Below are 18,065 nucleotides of genomic sequence, written 5' to 3'. Positions count from 1 at the left end.
TGCAAGCCAGGTTGTATGGATGGGGAAGGGCCCAAGTGCTGGCATTTGAACCTTTGGGGATCTGACAGATGTTAAGCTGAGTGGCATAAGTTGTTATGATAATGGCAGCTGCAATTAGCACAGGCAGCGTTTGGATGCTAAAATGCTGCTTGACTTTAAAAAAAAAAAAAAAAACAAACCACAATTTGTCTGCAGTGCATCCTGTCGCTGTGGAGTGCTGCTCGCGCTGTGTGTGATACCTCTACCAGAAGCTATTTTTATGCTGAATTTGCCACGGGAGAATAAAATCTCCTTTACAAGGCACTGACTGCAGCAGACACTGCAGCACATACCATTTTGTTTGTCCAACAGGTGAATGCTACTTCAGTGCCATCCTCTTTTCTCTGGAAAATCTCACCTTGATGTCACTGCCATTGGCGCTAAGTAAATGCTAATGCAATGACTGCAGTGGATGGAAAAGCAGGTGAGTGATGTGCTGTTGTATCAAGATCCCGACACATACAATGAGATTTTAAAGGCAAAAAAAAGCAGATGGGGCAGCAAGATGTGGCTGGCTCTTGGAACTACGCCTGCAATACAGAGCAGTCACAACTCCTACGAATAAAAGCTAAACCCATCTACCCAATAAAGTGTATGAGCTGCTAGGCACTAAGACAAGACTGGGTTTAGAGTCTCCTTCTAAACAGTGCCTTAGAAGCTTACACCAATTTATCTAGCACCTCTCCTTTAGCAGGAGAAAATAAAGTGGGTCAAAGGCAGCTTTTCAGAAGGAAAATCAGTCTAAAATTACAACACTCGGGGAAACCTAGGCAATGAGAGAGAACAAGGAGCATTGCTGCACTGATCCACCCCTGCATTTTCTCCTATCTAAGAGGTACAGACTACAAAGAATTTATACACCATCTTGCTCAAGCCTTCGGAGGACTGTTACCCTTCATTTCTGCACAACTCCCCAACAGTCATTGGGCACTACAAGAAGTTGTAGTAAAACCTCAACCCCAGATTTGGTCTTTAGATTAGTTTAGTAAGTATAAGGAAGGAAGAGTCACCGCTGTTGAGGTGAGAAGAAATGTATTCTGGAAACCCAGTCTGCCTCTTTGGTATCCAAAGAGATTGAGGAGAGTTTTATAACAAAATAAATCCCCTTCTCTGCCCAGGATGGGTACATTCTGCCATGTCTCTATGGAAAGATTTCACAGCACTAAACATCCATAAGCTTTCATTTTTTTATTTCTTTTTCAGTGGAAATATGTCAGAGCCCAAACACGATGCTATTTGATTTCCTGTGTTTGGAGTGTTTGAATCTCACCCGGGCCATTTTGGAGACTTGATGCTCTGCAGTCAAAACTTTGTTTTGAGACTTACTGTATTTTCTAAAGGAGACCTTGAGGTACAACAATTGATCCATTTGCAGTACTGGACTATTATTCTGTGCTGTAAATTCCACCCTACAAACACTAAGTCTGTTTTTCTAGTGGATGTTGGATGCTGGATGTGATGGTATGCATCCATTTGCACCACATCATGTAAAACAGGCCAAGGCTATGCCATCCACAAAGGAGAGAAGAGCAACAAATAGCATCACCACTACAGGAACACAAAATCCTGTTTAAAATTCCTGCTGTTTTTTTCCAATTGTACGCCCCACCCTCTCAGACCCCTAAAAGTTGACAGGACATTCAAAGACACTGTGCAGCTAATCACAAGATGGATGGTTGCACCCTTTGGTTGTCCAGCATGCTCACTTGATAACATGCGCTAAAATGCAACATGGATACCTTCACCTGTCCCAAACTCAACTCATTATTCTGCCTTAAATCTAGTTTTGGAGTTCTAATCCACCTCTCTAATGACTTAGGGTTTTTTCCTAACTTTCTCCCAGAGTGCAGCAGCTTCCTGCAGGAAACCATTCACCATTGCTTACTAACTCCAAATTTTACTTCTCCTATATTATGCTTCTGCTCTTCCCCAAAAAGCATCGCTTTATCACACAGTTTCTCCTTGAAAGTTCCTGTGCTCCCCCTTTCTTCTAACCAAGTCTCAAACTACTAAGAGGGTGACTGCAGGTGTTATGCATGGAGACAATTTCTGTACGTGCAGGCAATTCAAGTGCATTTTTTTGTTTGCAACTCCCCACAACTATGAGTGTAAAAGAGGCCAAGGGAATCAGCAGGTTACTGTTTTCCTCTGCACTTGCAAATGTGAATTTTTCCTGCTATGAGATTTTGTGAGTGCCAAATGCTTTGCCAAAGATTTTCATATGATCTGGCTGGAGAGCAAGAAGCGTCAGACGTCTCACTGCAAACTAGGTTTCCAGCCCAGTTTTGTCCTCAGTAGTGATCCAAATGACTTTTAGAGGAATATGACTTTGCAGTGATCTGCTGCTGCACCTCATGTTAGTACCTATGAGAGACCTGCAGTCTAAAATATCCTGAAATGAATCCTATTTGGTTTCATATCTGTCTGCTCTGTCCTGTCATCCCTTACTTGAACTGCTTTTCACCCTCTGCTATGCAACATGTTGTTCCTTTTTTCTCCTGTACTTGCATAAGAGAAATATAGATAAAAAGGAAAGCAATTATTTTGCAAGTAAAACTAGAACCACCCAGGCTAAATCAGGCAGTTTTCTGGCATCATCTTAAAAAAGCAGGGCTCAAAGTACAACAGAGAAAAAACCCAGCCTCCTCATTATGAAAGAGTGATCAGCTGAATAAGAAATACAAGAAAAAAAGTGGAGAGAAGAGCAAAGTGAAAGGGGTTCAGGTTAAACAGTCCTTGACAGGACCCTGAAGGAGCATAAACCAGCCAGAATGGTTCTGCAAGCAAAAGAGGGACTACAGGCACCTTCCCTAAAGGCCCCAAAGGCTCTGCAGGCATCTGGTTCAAATCACTTACCAAGAAAGACAGAGAGAGTGAAGGGGGGAAGGGGTTGGGGATGGGCAATATGCAAGAATAGAAATGAAGAGGCAACCAAGCGACCTCAGCCAACAGAGGAAAGGAGAACATGACAGCCCAAATGGCAGTTGTTTTCTCAGCACAGGACACCCAGCGAGTGGGCTGCCTCGTGGCAGTACACCAAGAAGAGCTGCACGGAGAAGGCAGCTCTGCTTTGTAAACCCGAGTGGCAAATTTTCCCCTCCAGCCTCCCTTGCAGAGCTGTGGACAAACTGTGCCAGAACTCCACTTGCATATTTTTTTAAATGCCTGGTACTTATTTTTAAATATTAATTATCATTCATGGGAGCAAAACCATGCGGTTTCTCCCTTTGGGAGCACATCAGTCAGTCCCAGGAAAGGTGTCTGCTCCCAGCCCACACTGAACCAGTGTCTCTCAGATGGAAATAACCACACCAGCCTCTTGCAGAGCTGATGGAAGGATTGATTTTGTTGGAGTAAAGTCAAACTGTGGGGTTGTGACATTAGACAGAATGGGCAAGAAACTTGCCTGGTAAGGCCATCATGATTCTAAGCAACCAAGGTTCGTTCCAGGATGTTGTTCAGACATTTGTGTACAACAGTCTGAGATTGATTGATTCCTCTCCTTTGTTTTTCCCAGTTTCTAAAACCATCCTCTCAGCCTTTGAAAAGTGTAGGGAGAGATGGGAAGTTCAGTCAAGCCAAATGATCCATGGTTTTGGGCTGTAGAGCAAATAGGCTTGTTTGTTGTTTGGTGTGTTTTTTTAGAAAACAGGATAGTGCAAAACAAGACTGTTATTAAACCTACCGTGAACAGTACGTTTATGACATCACACAAAAAAGGATATTAAATCGTTTCCCCAGAATCACAAAGAAAACAGCACTGGTCAATGCACTCAAAAGTTAAACTGGCCCAGAATATTTCAGTCTCGAAATCAAGCAAAAATAATGAGGTAGTTAGATTTTTCAAATTCAGCCTTTTCAGTGAGCAACACAGATGAGATGTGCTAGTGGCACAGGTGAGAGTATTTTCTGCAGTAAGCTTATCATCTTGATCACACCTGATACAAATCCATTTTCCAAACTTGTTATCTCCACTGGCTGCTGGGTCAGACTCACAGTGTCTTATTCAACAAAATACCAAACACTATTTGTTATTCTGAGACAGAATAACAGCATAAACATTTTCATGCAGGCAGCCCAGGCTCCAGTCCCAGTCACTGATCTCTCACTCTTAGCACTGGCCAGACCTATGAGAGACACAAGTACTATATCATGAGTACCACAAGGGAAACAAAAACTGTGCACTGGGAAGGCAGAAGTGAGCAAAGGTCTGGGTTCCCCTGTTGGTGGTCATTGTACAGCACTAGGAAACACCAGGTCGTACATTTTAACCAAATTTTCCTAATCCTTATGGCTATTTCCCAAATGAAGTGATTTAATCAAAAAGGGATGCTGATGATGCAGGGTTGCCCAAAAGAGGGAGGGCTCAGAGGGAGGGTAAGACAGGCGAAGAACCAAAGCAAACATGGCATCTCCTTGGGATGTGGCATGGTCTTCAGTGTGTGTTTCAGAGAGAACAGTCTTTCCCTTTGACGCTACAGAGCTTGTCAAACTGCCCGGAAGGCTCAGAGGAAAGAGTCATCTTTCACACAATTTGACAAGGCAAAAGAAATATTCATTTTTTGAACCATATCCCCTAAGCTTCTAAAGGAATTAAATCTCTGATCCCACCTATCGAACTCTGTGCAGAAGGGAGAGGAGAAGGAAGTGCACAAGGTCAAAGTCAACATCTTGACTCTCTGAGGAAGGCTTGAGAGCACCCAAATAATGTGGCAGGAGCTGATGACAGCAGAAAAGGCATCTTCTTGTCCCTTTGCTTTTTTAACACATACTGAGTCAAAAAATTTAACTGCTCAAATCCTTCTTTTTTGTGAAAGGCTGGATTGTCACTGGAGGTGGCTGGGTACAGCAAAACCTGCTTCAGCGGAAAAACAGAGACAAGTGAAATGGTTCCTTGTCTCCTTAAAAAAATAACCAGAGCTCATCACAGACTAATTAGTGAAGTAATTTTACATCCAAAACTGCTGAAGAGTCAAAACACAGAACTGCTTTTGGAAAGGGGAGGGCTGACACCTCCCTGTGCTACATGCAAACCAGAGAGCTCTTCCAAATGCAGGTCACCTGTAGCTGGTGTGAACTTTTAGGTCCCACCAAATCATCTACTCATAGCCTGCAGAATATTTAACTGGTTTTCCAAAGATGAACTGCTTAAGGAGAAAGGCTACAACAGACACACAGCAAAGGGCCACTCCATATCCCAGGAGCATAAAAAGCAGAGCCAGTATCTATTCTAGTCTCTCTCTACCCCACTCTCGTTTCTTTTGAAACCTTTGCTCCCCATTTTTTGGACAGAAAACAGACACACTGGAAATAAGCATTAATAACAACAAACACAGTAACCAGTTCAGTTCATTGAGCAGTGTCAGCAGTGATTCATTGTAGTAACAAAAAGAAGAAAGTCACTCACCCTCACGAAGCTGGCGGGAAACCATCCTTCTTCATCATCGATCTGACCCCACCACCAGTCCTTGTTGGAAGCATCCAGGACCTTGATAACGTCTCCTGCTTTAAACGCCAACTCCCGGTTGGCCATGGTGACGTGATCCCATACTGCCTCAGCACTTACAATAGAACCACCACTGATCAGCTTTGAAAACAGAAAACCAGAAGTCAATAAAAGCTCAGTTTCCTGACGCAAGCACATGCATAGCAGCAACACAGAAAAAAGCGCTCAGCCAAAGTAAACCAATCTTCCCCCATTCCAATCCATAACAACTTCGCCCTCACATGATGTAATCCAGTCTGTGAACATTTCTACAGACTGCCGTTCTGCTCCTAACCATGCCACGCAAGCAAACACCACATGCGGATGTTCAGTGTCTCTCAGGTCCTGGCCCTACATGGGGGAAAAGTAACACCTCCCCTTTCACCACCACACCGTATTTATGAGCATGCACATCTATCACAGTACATGGCTTTCAGGTACAATTCATTAGCAAAATGTACAGCTGGGAGTTCCCAAAAATGGCAAACCAAGAGATGTTGTCCTGCAAAGGAATTTTCGTTTCAGAGCATGTTTGCTCAGTTAAAGGATCAAATGTGAGCTCGAGGCTCAGAAGGCTTTCCATGCAAATCCAAGCAACATTTGCAAACATATTTAGAGAATGCTTTTTTTAAAACTGGAAGTTCCGTATTTGTTTAGTGTTGGTGATGTACTGATATCCCTTGCTTTTGAAATCTTCAAGCTACACAGCAGATAAGTAGGGCACCATGGCACCCTGCTGACCTGTTTCAGACCTGATCCAGAGCACAGCCCAGCTCCACAGCACATTAAAACCCTGCTCCGCCCACAAGAAACCTGACAGCACTGGTTGTCATGACAGTCTTCAAGGTGCAGATACCTGCCCACTAGAAACTGGACTGAGGCCAGACTTGTGTCTGACAGGACCTACTGAACACCTCTCCACACGGAGCGTATAGTCACCTTACAGCTGGGCCAGCACCATGGCAAGGACCTAACCAGTTCTCATTTTCATTGTGAGCCACCTAGTTTTGTATATATAAAATTCCTGTTTAATGCCTGCAGGAAGGACTCATCCAAACACTGATGCTTGTGCACCCACAAGACAAATCCATCCATGCCTGGGACACCCACTGCTCCTCAGAATGGTAGTAATGTATTTTTTAACAGAATAATAAATTGTGTTTATGTTTCGTCCACTGCAGGAATTCTGCACTGAACAGTTAAGACTGCCCTAGCAAATAGAGACTTTACCCATATGCTTATTAGCTTGTCAGAGCCATCCTGAACCTTGTTCATTAATTCTGCTGTCTGAGACACACTGAATATGTACTTGGGCTTGCCTCCAAATCAGAATTTCAGCTCACAAAGAAACAGCTCAGTGTTGCAACCATTCCACACGGCAAGACTTTAACAGCCACAGATATCCTTCCAATTTAAGCGAGCAATACAAAGCATAAAGACAATAACCAGTTGCAGCAGTTATGCAAGTGTAGAAGCACTGGGAATGGTTAGAGAGCTCTTAACGGCTCTTTTATAAATTTGGCTTACCAAAATGCCTGTTAATAACTTCCTGCGTAGTCAGAACTTGCAGGAGACCTTCTAGCACTGCTGCAGGGTTCCCAGCATAAACATACAAGAGCATTCAAGTCCCTACAGGCAATTCAGTCAACAGATTAAAGGACCTGATTTACCCTTTTCCTTGAACTGACTTTCCTTTAAGAAATCAACCTCCTCAGGTTTGTGACAATTATAGTTGCAGTTTCAGCTCTTCAATTATTAGAGTCTGTTGTACATAAAGCAGCAAGATCTAAGAGAGCCTAACTTGAGACTTAGTGCCTTTCATCCTCAAAGCCAAGATGCATCTAGTCAGCAGACCTCTCTTGTTCCTGCACTAGATAAGGTAAAACAATGTCCTTCCCACTTCTGTTTGACAAATTGTCCTTTCTAATTCAAAATCAGTTGTAAAAGAAACATGGCTTCTTTGTATATCATATAGGGGACTTTTACACACAAGTCTCACAAGATCACCAGATAGCAGACAGGAAACAAAGGCACAGGTTAATAGCAAGCTCTCATTGAAGAGTCAAGCAATGGACCTATTCAATGTGCTGAACTTGTGGCAGAAGGCATCTACTGTATTAGTGTGAGTTTATCTCATGTCTGGGCTTTTGATATAGAGCTGAAAGGAGCTGGGCACCAGAGGACCAAACTAATGGCAGCTGAAGTTAGATGGGGTAGGACCATCAGTTCACCCCAGCTCTGAGCCCTCACTTAGCAAAGTAGGGTAGCTACAGCTGGAAAGATAACAATTATAAAGATTGATTTCTGATTCCAGTGCAACAACTCAGGTAGTGATATGTTTCAGTGCTTCCTCACAACACCTTGCATCACTCTAAATCAAGGTTTCTAGATGTCTTCATAAATATGAATAAGTTTAAACCACAAAGAACCCCAAGACAGATCTGGAAGGAATGAAGACTTCACAGCTGAAGAAAACCCCCTCAATATATTCAAGACCAGTAAACAGCCATCTGTTCTGCCAGGACAGATCTTCTCCTTCACTAGTGTTTCCCCTTTGCCATATTTATGGACACTGTCCAGCCTGTGGTTTCCCAGGTTAACCAAGCTCTGCTCTTTCAGCCTTGTCTCAGCAGACAGCTCTTTCTTCGCCTGAGCATTTCACCAGTCCTTTTAGACATCTAGATACTTTGCCTGCACTTTTCTTGAACATAGATGACCAGAACTGTAAATACTATTCCCAAAGAGACCTTACCAGAGATCTGTGAAACAGCATGAAATATTTATTACAGTGTCACAGAAATCTTGCAGTAATACATAACATCTCCCCCTTTTTCCCATGGCTACCTCCCACCAGTGGCTCACTGTGATCTTGCATTTAGCTTATCTAAATAAATGAGGTAGAATACATTCTCTTTGTCTAGAAAATCAGTTTTCTTGTAAAAAATAAATCAGGTTGGCCTGACACTCATTCCTTTTGTTAATGCCATTGGGTATTTTCGTCCATTTTTCACTGATGATGAACCAGAAACAGAGCTACTACACAGAAGCCATGTTTCTGCTTTTTCTGCTTCAGCTGACATAGACTTTGCTGTCACTTCACACACAGGCAGTTCTGGGCACGAACTGCCACAGAAACATCACTGAAACCAAACTTCAGAGGGATTGTGTTTTAGAGCCTCCTAGCCTACTTTGCAAAAGTGCATTTCCGAGCCTGAGGCACAAAATCCCAGCTCTGAGGAGCACAGCTTGGCCAGCAGCAAGGGCTGGAAGGGACTTGCAGAGGGCCAGAAAAGCAGATCTCTGTTAATGCAGACATCTGTAAGATGCTTTCAGTGGAAGTCAGGAGCTGAGGTGGCTTTTCAAGGTGCTTCTTGATACTCAAGAATAAAGGCTGTAAGTTCTTGGTTTTCACTGTCTAGTGCCAGCAGATAGAAGAAAGGCCCCTTTAACTAATCCTTTCTAGTCCCTGGTCCATATCGTTAGCCCAAGAAACGGATCCCCATGCCAGAAAGCCTGCAGGCAAGCCTTGGCCTTCCAAAATACAAGTACAGTTCAGCCTGTGAAAAAAGCACAGCAGCGGGATGGCAGAATTCGAGTTCCACCCATCGCGTGTGCTGGGTCCATTGAGAGAACATCAGAGCCTAAAATTCAAAGATCCAGTTTAATTTATTTTGCAAGATATCTTGCTGCATCTGTGGAGCCATCTGACTCTTTCAGGGCAGGGTTACAGAGACAGAACCTGACATCTGCAGCAGCAAGAGATGATGAACTAGAGAAAGGTCAGGATAAAATATTATTTTCTGAGAGAATTCAACACAGTAGCTCTTCACTCCAGAAAGTTCACATCTCTTGGTTTCAAATATGGGTCTTAGCACTGTAGTCAGACATACTCAGCCAAAGACCTTGAAAGGGACTTATCACCCAAAATTTTAGATGTCTACCACACAGCATCTGAGACAGTCATCTGGACTCCTTTATAATCAGTGAAGAAAAAGAGACACATCTGGAGTGTGATTCATCTCGGCTATTTCAGTTGTCTACTTTCAAGTGAGGTGAATCATGCCCTAGAAATTACTATTTCTCTGTGTTTAATTGGGTGATGCAGAAGTTTACATTTCCAACATCTTACATTCATCCCATCTACAATTTGGCCATCACTAAAAAGGGGTAACAAAGAACTGTATGTAACAATAATAATTACAATAGGAATAGTCAAATATTAAATCACACTCTCCCAGACACAGCAGTTTCTCAGTATGCGAAGGTTGTTGTAAATAAAATTATGTTCTTCATGCCCACCAAAAGAATTCACAAAATCTCAGCCTTGAAAATTTACAATAATGAGTACTTAGATATTTGGGAAAAGTGTCCTACTCATAAGAAGAGGCAGGCAGATAGAAGAAATGCAATAGATGATAATGTACATTTGGTTTTGACATACCCTGAATACTGCTTGTCTTCCAGGTGAAAGACCTAGTTTCCATTAAAATCAATTATTCTTGTCAGTTGTTTGTTCGAATTAAAGAGCCCAAAGAGAAGAGTTCCTTGATGCTTTCACCACGCAACATCAGTGCAGGAGAAATGCCCAAGAGCATTTCTTAACAACAGACCTGAGAATAATTTTTACTGTTTTATGGGAGACTTCAGAGCACTGCCAAGCACTTTCTGTATGGGGCGAAGAAAAAACTTTCTCAGTGTGTGGAAGACCAGATTAATTACTGGGATGTTGCACACAGTCTAGGGACCAGAGTCACTGTTCATCATGGATCTTCTTCACCTCCTCGCAAACACCTGGTCATGGCCAAAGAAAAGTACCAGGACAGACAGATGAGGGGCCACTTCCATGTCCCAGCGCCACAAATAAATTGACATAATTAGGAAAAGAAAAAGGGAAAAAGGACAATGCTCTCTCTAATTATATGCACAACTGTCACATTTCTGGAACACACACTAAGAACATGGGGTATTATCACTGTATTGCCAGGATCACACGTGTCAGCCTTTCCAGGGATTTTCACTACAGGTTTCCAAAGTGCTCTGTAAAACTCCAGTAATTCAGTCACAAACCCTCACTCTAAAGATACTTATTGAAGAAACTCCTAACGCTCATGTACAGCAGGTGAATGCTTTCACAATAGCAAGTAAAGCAAGTGGAAAGGAATTATATTCATTCCTACTTAAGGTCCACGTGGACTTTCCTTTCTCTTCTAGTCTGGTGTTATTTCCAGGACGGAACATGGCCACTGGAAATACTGAATTACATTAGAGGCCCTGCCAAAATAAAATGACAACAACAACAAACAGTAAAAAAGGGTTTCAGAGGACTCTGCAAGTCACGACCTCCGGGATGCAGTGCTGTCAGTGTGCCAGCCGAGAGCTCCTGACCCTGTCACACCACAGCATGGTAGGGATGCTGAAGGCTGTACCACAGCAAACACGTTGTGGTACATCATTGCAAAACCTCTGCTGAGCTCACCTAGGTGTGATCATCCTCACCAGTGTTGGGAAAGCTCAGAAATGTCCATCTGGCAAATGATCCTGACTGTCTCCTTCCCTTGCACTTTCCAAAGACCTCAGTCAAAGGGGAGGGATTGTCATTAATGCCATGGGGGGAGCTTCCAAGGGAATATAAGAGAGGAGCTCAGAAGTGGTAGTTCGACTCTGGAATTTGCCAATTTTTTTTCTGGTCATGCCTTTGTGGCACTGCTATCAAGATAAAATAACTCTCCCCATCAAAGTAAGCAGGAAAATAAAAACAGAAGGAATAACAGGAACAACACCTTGTTATATGACATGGTGGAATCCCTCTGTCTAACCCCTAGAGCAGGCCTGGAGCAAACCCATATGACCCAAAGGAGAGGAGGGAAAAGGGGATGCCATGAAAGTCCCTCCCTGCAGCAGCAGGTCCCACAAACCTTATCACCTCCTACCTCGCAGTCTAGATCTATAGCACACCCTGATCAAAAAAGCTCAGGATCACCACCTAGGATATTTTTTTAAAGTATGTTTCAGAAAGTGACCTCTAAACTAAAGTTTACAGCTTCTTCCAGGCTACTGCAGGATTTAAATCTACCAGCCATGAACCACCTGTGTCACTGCAAAAGGACTTTGCTCCAGCTCTACAAGATGGGGCCTCTTGGAAGAAGAGGGGAATGGGTGAGCCTCTGCCTCCAATGCATCTGGTGCATTTTCCCTGATTTTGCTCACTTCCAAAGCCACGATGCACAGTTGGAGGCTAACATCTGCTCCTTCTCAGCAACTGCCTGCGGTGAGGCAGCCGAGTATGAAACACGTTTTAGTGAAATCAGCCACTATCACAAAATTTGGTAAGTATTCCCAACTAATCAACATTTACTGGCTTCTTATGGGCCAGCTTGAAAAAGAAATCAGGGACTTACTGGTCCCTGGAGATTGAAATGGGCACAAAATAGCAGAAATCTTTTCAGCAGGATGATTTGATTTGAGGCTAGGCCACACAAACCACTATTACTTATCCCTACCTCTTCCAGGGATAAATAATCATTGTTAGCCCACAAGATTCTGCACTGAGTTTCTAGCACAGTTTTCCTCACTAGTCCAAAATTCACTTAATGAAGAGCCACCTTTCCAAAAAACCCCTAAAGAAATCTACCATAGATCACCATCTCCTCAGAAAATTCTAAGTACCAACAAAGTTTCTAGGACCACAGCCTCTGGGTAATATGAATAATCTTTAGGCGGGGAAATATCATTATTATTATTAATGCATCAATAAAGTTATAATAGTAAAATAGAAATCTGGGTAGTTCTCATTCACATCAGCATTACAGAAACCATATACTCCTTCACAGGAGCAGGGCAGCAGGAACAGAAGCAGGCTGTGAAGGGGAGGCGGAAAAATGTGGTGAGACTGCGCCATTTGTTCAAATTGTTCTTGAACAGACACGTTCTTTATTCAGACAACATAAAAGCACTGTAAAATAACAATAGAATTTCCCATTGTATTCAACAGGCCCTTCCATAATGGCAGCAGCCAAAACATCTTCAAACAAGAATATACAGAGAGCTGGCATTCAGAGTAAAGAAATCAATGCTCAAAGTAACCCCAGCAGAACAGGAGACACAAACGATCTGCAAACCTCCAGCCAAATGACAACACTACTTTGTTTCCCCTGTTCCCAGAAGAAAGGCACCTCACACTGCTTTACCCTCTGTGTTTTAATTGCATTGCTCCCTCACGAGCAGTAACGCTTACAGCACAGATTGATAGGGCTGTTAATCATGGGGCCATTTATTGCAACAGCAATGCTGTCATCTTAAAGATTTCCCAAGGAGGGCATTCACAGCTCTGCTGAGATCCACTCATATGTCTCCCCATGAAAACCATGTATACAGTGTGAGCACAGGAGCAGTCTGATGGGGTGCTCACCTGAGCTGCACAGACAACAGAAACATGCAGCCCGTGTTTCCGTCCAACATTTCGCTGGTTTTCACAACTAGGGCAGGTTCATTCACTTGACAGAACAGACAAAAATGAAGTGTACAAGAAAATATCACCCAACCCCAGCATGTTGTACTTTTGCTCTTGTATAATCTCCCAATAGTCCCTTTGATTGTGTATTTATTTTTAAACCTCTCGTCAGAAATTATACAAACTGAATAATGCCAAATCATAGTGAATTCGCCGCACGGCTCATTCACAAAACAAATGGGAGGGCATTTCCACTTGATTTGCTTATTCTCTGAAGAGGTGCAATCACACAAAGGTTAAGCACGAGGCAAAGAATTTCCCTTTCTGCTTTCAAGCCCTTTGATGAATTTGACTAATGGCTGGATTTCAGCTGAAAGAGGCTGATTGGAGTGACAGAGCCTCTGATATCCCCATATTCTGGAAAGACTGTCACACTTGGTTGGAAGCTTTATATATATATATCTAAAGGTGGAGAATCAGTACAGACTTAAAGGTTCATTAGGACTGGGTTATTGTATTTTTCATTGATTTAAATTTTCTTGAAAAGATACCGCCTGGCACACATGAAATCACCCGGCCTCATACAGTAGCAGACTCCAGGGTATGGTATTAGTTTGATTCTCCACCTTATTATGGTTATTGTCCATGTCATTCCTATTAATAACAATAGCTGCAACACAGAGCTGCATACAGTAACTGGAGAGTTGGAGTGACTATAAAACCAAGGCAGCAATGAGGAAAAGGACTAGTAACAAGACAGAGTCACCCAGTAAAGCACTGCCCATGTGGTTTTTAATTGGCTCTGGAGCACCAGTGAGCCCTCCGCTTTGATGGTGCATATGTCACTGTAATTGCTTTCCAAACCCTTTTGCATACCGGACACATTAAGCCTTTCCTTGCCTGATGACATATCTTTCATGCACAGTAATTACAAATAACCACTAACCATAATCTTTTAACTCAGATCAATTATGAGATTGGTTCTGGGACTCAAAAGTTTAAACTGCTCTGGAGAAAACAGCACCTTTTGTCAAACACAGCCAGGGCAGCTCATGGTGCCTTACTGACTCGGGGCCAACACAGGCTGTTAGCATGAATCCCTCATTACAGCACACGGAAAACAAATGTCTTAAATACTCTTCAAGATCTAAACCTGAAATACATGCGCAAATCCCAGTCTTCTGACCCCAGAAGGGCCTCCTCACATTCCTAAACAAAGGCCATAACTGCCTCAAGGACCGAGAGTTGTACTGGAAATCCTTCCTGTGATCAGAGGGCCAAAGCTCTGCTTTGACTTATGCCCAGTTTAACCTTACTGGGCTGAGCCTGCAAGATGCTGTATGGGTGGGGAAGCAGTCAGGGTTACCAAACAACATTTCCACTGTTAATAAAGCATCAGCCCAGCCCCACTGCTTGCTGCTGCAGCAAACATCGTGTCAGATAACATCAAAGCATTGTGTACAGACCGCTGCAGGACTTGGGAAAAGATTGATACAGTTATCTCTCAATTACCCAAGGTGCAGAATAACACAGATAAGCAAAACGGATATTACAAAATATATATAAATTAGGCTCTGGGAATGTACAGTGAGGGGCAAGGGGCTGCTGTGGAGCACTGAGCTCTGAGCTAAAGGACCCAAGCAAGGAAATACAGCACAGAGCACTCAGCTGTATGGAAATCATCCCGAGCATCCCTATGCCCATGGTGTAGCTAATCCACAACCTCGAAATCCATTCATGGATAACCAAGACTTGTCTGGAAATGTCAGGAATGCCAAATCTAGGCTTATTTTACCCAAGAAGCCTGTCTTTATTGAAACTGGAGCTTGTCTCCCATGGAGTAGACTGGCTGACTATAGGCAAACTGAGTTCATCTGAGCAACTGAAAAGTTTTTGCAGGGAGGGAAGATAAAATTGTAATTGCTCTGAGGAAGACAAGAGGAATTGATGGTTTAGAGATTATTTATTTTAAAATGTATATCACCTGTTACTCTGGGGCATGGGAGTTTCCAAAGCAAAAAGGAATTAAGGAGCAAATTACACAAATTACTCCCAGTGGACTGCATTATTCAATATAGCACAGCTACTCACGAACGTAACAGCACACAAATCTGCTCATCCCAGACATAGGGTCTTTACTGCTGAAGCTGCAGGAGAACTGCCACCAGGCACTGCAAAGCTGGTGACATACAGCTCTACTTAGCAGGGGACAATGGCACACAGACACACAGCTCCAACACACATGCACATACACCAGGACTACTGAGTGTAGCAACATCACTTATCTAGAATCAGGCATTCACAGTGAAATTAATAAAGTGACAGGACCAGAATTAATGAAAGCATAAGTAGATACTCTGTCCTATAAAAGCTGACACAGTTGGCCAGGGTCTAAAAATCATGAAAGGAAATTAATTCAAATGTAGGGCTGTTAATACAAAACAGAAACATTATTTCTGGATGGCCAAATACAGGGAACAAGCAGCAAGAGCCCCTTCATGGTATCAATCACTGCAATGTGTTTTAAAACACCTTTTAAAAATGAAGCAGATGCCTGGATTATGTCATGTTAGACCACAATGTATTAAGACACATCTTCAGTAAAAGACTTAATAATGCATAATTCCCATATATCGGTATTGTAGTATGAGACCAAAGTGATAACATTAAAAAAGGGAGATTTTTAGGAAGTGATGAGAACTTGGAACTTAAAAAGTGGTGGCTATTATTAGTGCAAATCAGTGCCCAGGCTGGATTAAAGTCCAGGTGAGTGTATGACACTGATTACACTCACTGCTCAGACTCCTTATTTGCTGTTCTGATCTCTTGATTTCTTAGTGTTAAGTCACTGCTGCTCATGTCTAATACAATCAAGGAGTGGTTTGTTGGCAGATGAGCACAAAGAGGGGAATGCCATCTACAAATCACTTTGCAGACCCTGAGCTTACAGAAGAGTTTAAATAAATGCAAGCACAAAGTGAGCAACGGCTGGAGAAACAACACATGACCCCCAGAAACCACCCCTGACTTCATGTCACTTTGCAGGGGCAGTAACAGCCCTGGCTCAGCTGGCTGACTGCCAGCCAAGCCAGTGAAAAGTGGAGCCTGTCCAACTGCTCTTGTGCAAACCAAGAGCCATCCAGTGAAAATCCCATTGCTTCTGTCCCAGGCAGCAAGAGGAAAAACCAGGATGAGCACCAAGAATAACACATGTCCAGGCAAAGCTTCTGGTCCCTAAATTATGATCTTCAAGAGAATTATTCCAGAAAAAATGTGAGTCTTCCTCACATCTTTCAGTATTACAGCACCTGAACCAAAAAGCAGTGAGAGGCGTCCTGAGCTCAAAGGAAACACCCAGGCAATGAGCCTCTGCTAGCCACCACCCCATGCATGCAATCAATAACACAACAGAACAAACCCAGCAAGACAGAGCTCAAGTCGTTATAGCAACCACATCTTGCATTTACATCTCACCTTCCAACCATGTCAACTCCCGAGAGGGCAAACAGGCAGGACTTAAAAGTAAGTGATGTAAAGCAGCTTCTCCCTTTGAGATGCTTGTCGAGCCAAACCCTGTAGTGTCCTCTGGCTCTCCAAGCCCTGAGCTTGTGGCCCGTGGTGCCCGGGGTCGGCACAGCACCTTGGCTTGGCCTCACCTCTGCAGCACAAGAATGTCTTGCTATATGCATTGTATCACTAAAAGTATTTATACTTAGTGCAAACCTAGCTGTGACCACTACTTTTGGAGAAGTAGCACACAGGGCAATGGAAGGAAGAGGGGTGGCACAGCGGGATGTATATCACAGCACGTACCTTTGCTCCCTTGGTTTCAGCTGCGAAATACCTGGTATCTGACATGATATTCTTATTCCCACCTAACTGACCTTGCATTACCACAGCTTTTTCCTACTAAAAGCTGGATGTAAAAGGCTGTCTCATCAGTAAGGTAACAAATTGATGCTAGTTAAATGTACATAACTCTCCTGCAGATTGTCATCAGACTCTGTAAGCCTATTACATGGATTGGCCAGATCAGTAAGGGGATATGCAGCCTTCCACCTCAAAGCTGCTTTTCTCAATTCAGGTTAGGAATGAACAAAAGTCACTTGTCTGATGCCTTTTCAGATTTTATGGAAAATTGCCACAGCCAAAATGTCCTCCTTAACGGGAATAATTCAAAGCAGACACTTGTCACAACCCTCTTCCTCAACAGGACTGAAGCTTGAATCTACACTTCTCAGCCTCTAATTAAAACAGGGTGAAAAGACCACAATATTAGGCCTTTTTTCAAGTCATCAACACCCATTCTGAAACATGAGTTATCACCACAGCCTCCTGGGCTGCTCAGGGAGACAGCAGCTATCTCAGTGGCACAGTGAGAGAGCACCCACAAGCATCAGCATGCTCCTGTGCTCCTTCGCCACTCACCTCCCATTCCTGCAGCTGCCTTGCAGCCAGGCAAGCTCAAAGCACCCCACACTGCACCCAAACCCCTGTGCAGCTCAGGGTCATGGCAGGAGCTACAAAAGGCCCAGAGCAGGTAACATCAGCTTTGCCCAAGCACCTGTTAAGAGTGAGTCAAGCCATTGTCATGTTGTTTCTTATTTTAATTTGTGCAAAACGCTGCTGCCAAAGCGCAGCAGAGAACAAGGTGTGATGCATGGTTGGCTCCATCACGCCAAACCGGTGTCACCTCATTTGTTGTATAACCAGTCCCTTCCCCTCTCTCCAGGTCATGCTGCACAAGACACGTGCAAGTCCCATCTCTCTGTGCTCCACCTATCCTACTCATAAGGCCACATTTGCTGTCTAGTGTAACAAAATTATCACCTGGATGGTGCTGAAGAAAACTGTTACGTACCAAGATAATTCTATTCAAAGTCTAGAGGGCAAAGTTGTCACAGATGAAATATCATTGTCTATTATCTGTTGGCAAACACAGTACATAATGGCAGCCACTCAACTTAATGGCTTACATTCCAGCTCCTTCAAATGAGTCCATCACCGCTGTATGTAATCACAGTATATATTTAAAAGTATAATTTCCATCCAAAAAGACCATAGCTGGAGCAATATGACTCATACAGCTCC

At 43.2% G+C, this 18,065-nt stretch overlaps 1 protein-coding gene across 8 annotated transcripts in view; it reads right to left on the bottom strand.

Moving 5' to 3' along the window:
• The window catches only part of ARHGEF9 (Cdc42 guanine nucleotide exchange factor 9), a 221,819-nt gene that overhangs the window by 62,309 nt on the left and 141,445 nt on the right, over window positions 1-18,065 (bottom strand). For all 8 annotated transcript variants that reach the window (XM_074882932.1, XM_074882933.1, XM_074882936.1 and 5 more), the window contains one exon: window positions 5,447-5,626. In XM_074882932.1, coding sequence (XP_074739033.1) covers window positions 5,447-5,626 — 180 coding nt within the window. The remainder of the gene's footprint in view (window positions 1-5,446; window positions 5,627-18,065) is intronic.

This window comes from Strix uralensis, chromosome 13 (genome assembly GCF_047716275.1).
Source record: "Strix uralensis isolate ZFMK-TIS-50842 chromosome 13, bStrUra1, whole genome shotgun sequence".
Classification (NCBI taxonomy): Eukaryota; Metazoa; Chordata; class Aves; order Strigiformes; family Strigidae; genus Strix; species Strix uralensis.
The sequence above is the reverse complement of the archived record's forward strand: the minus strand, read 5'-3'. Positions and strand labels throughout refer to the sequence as shown.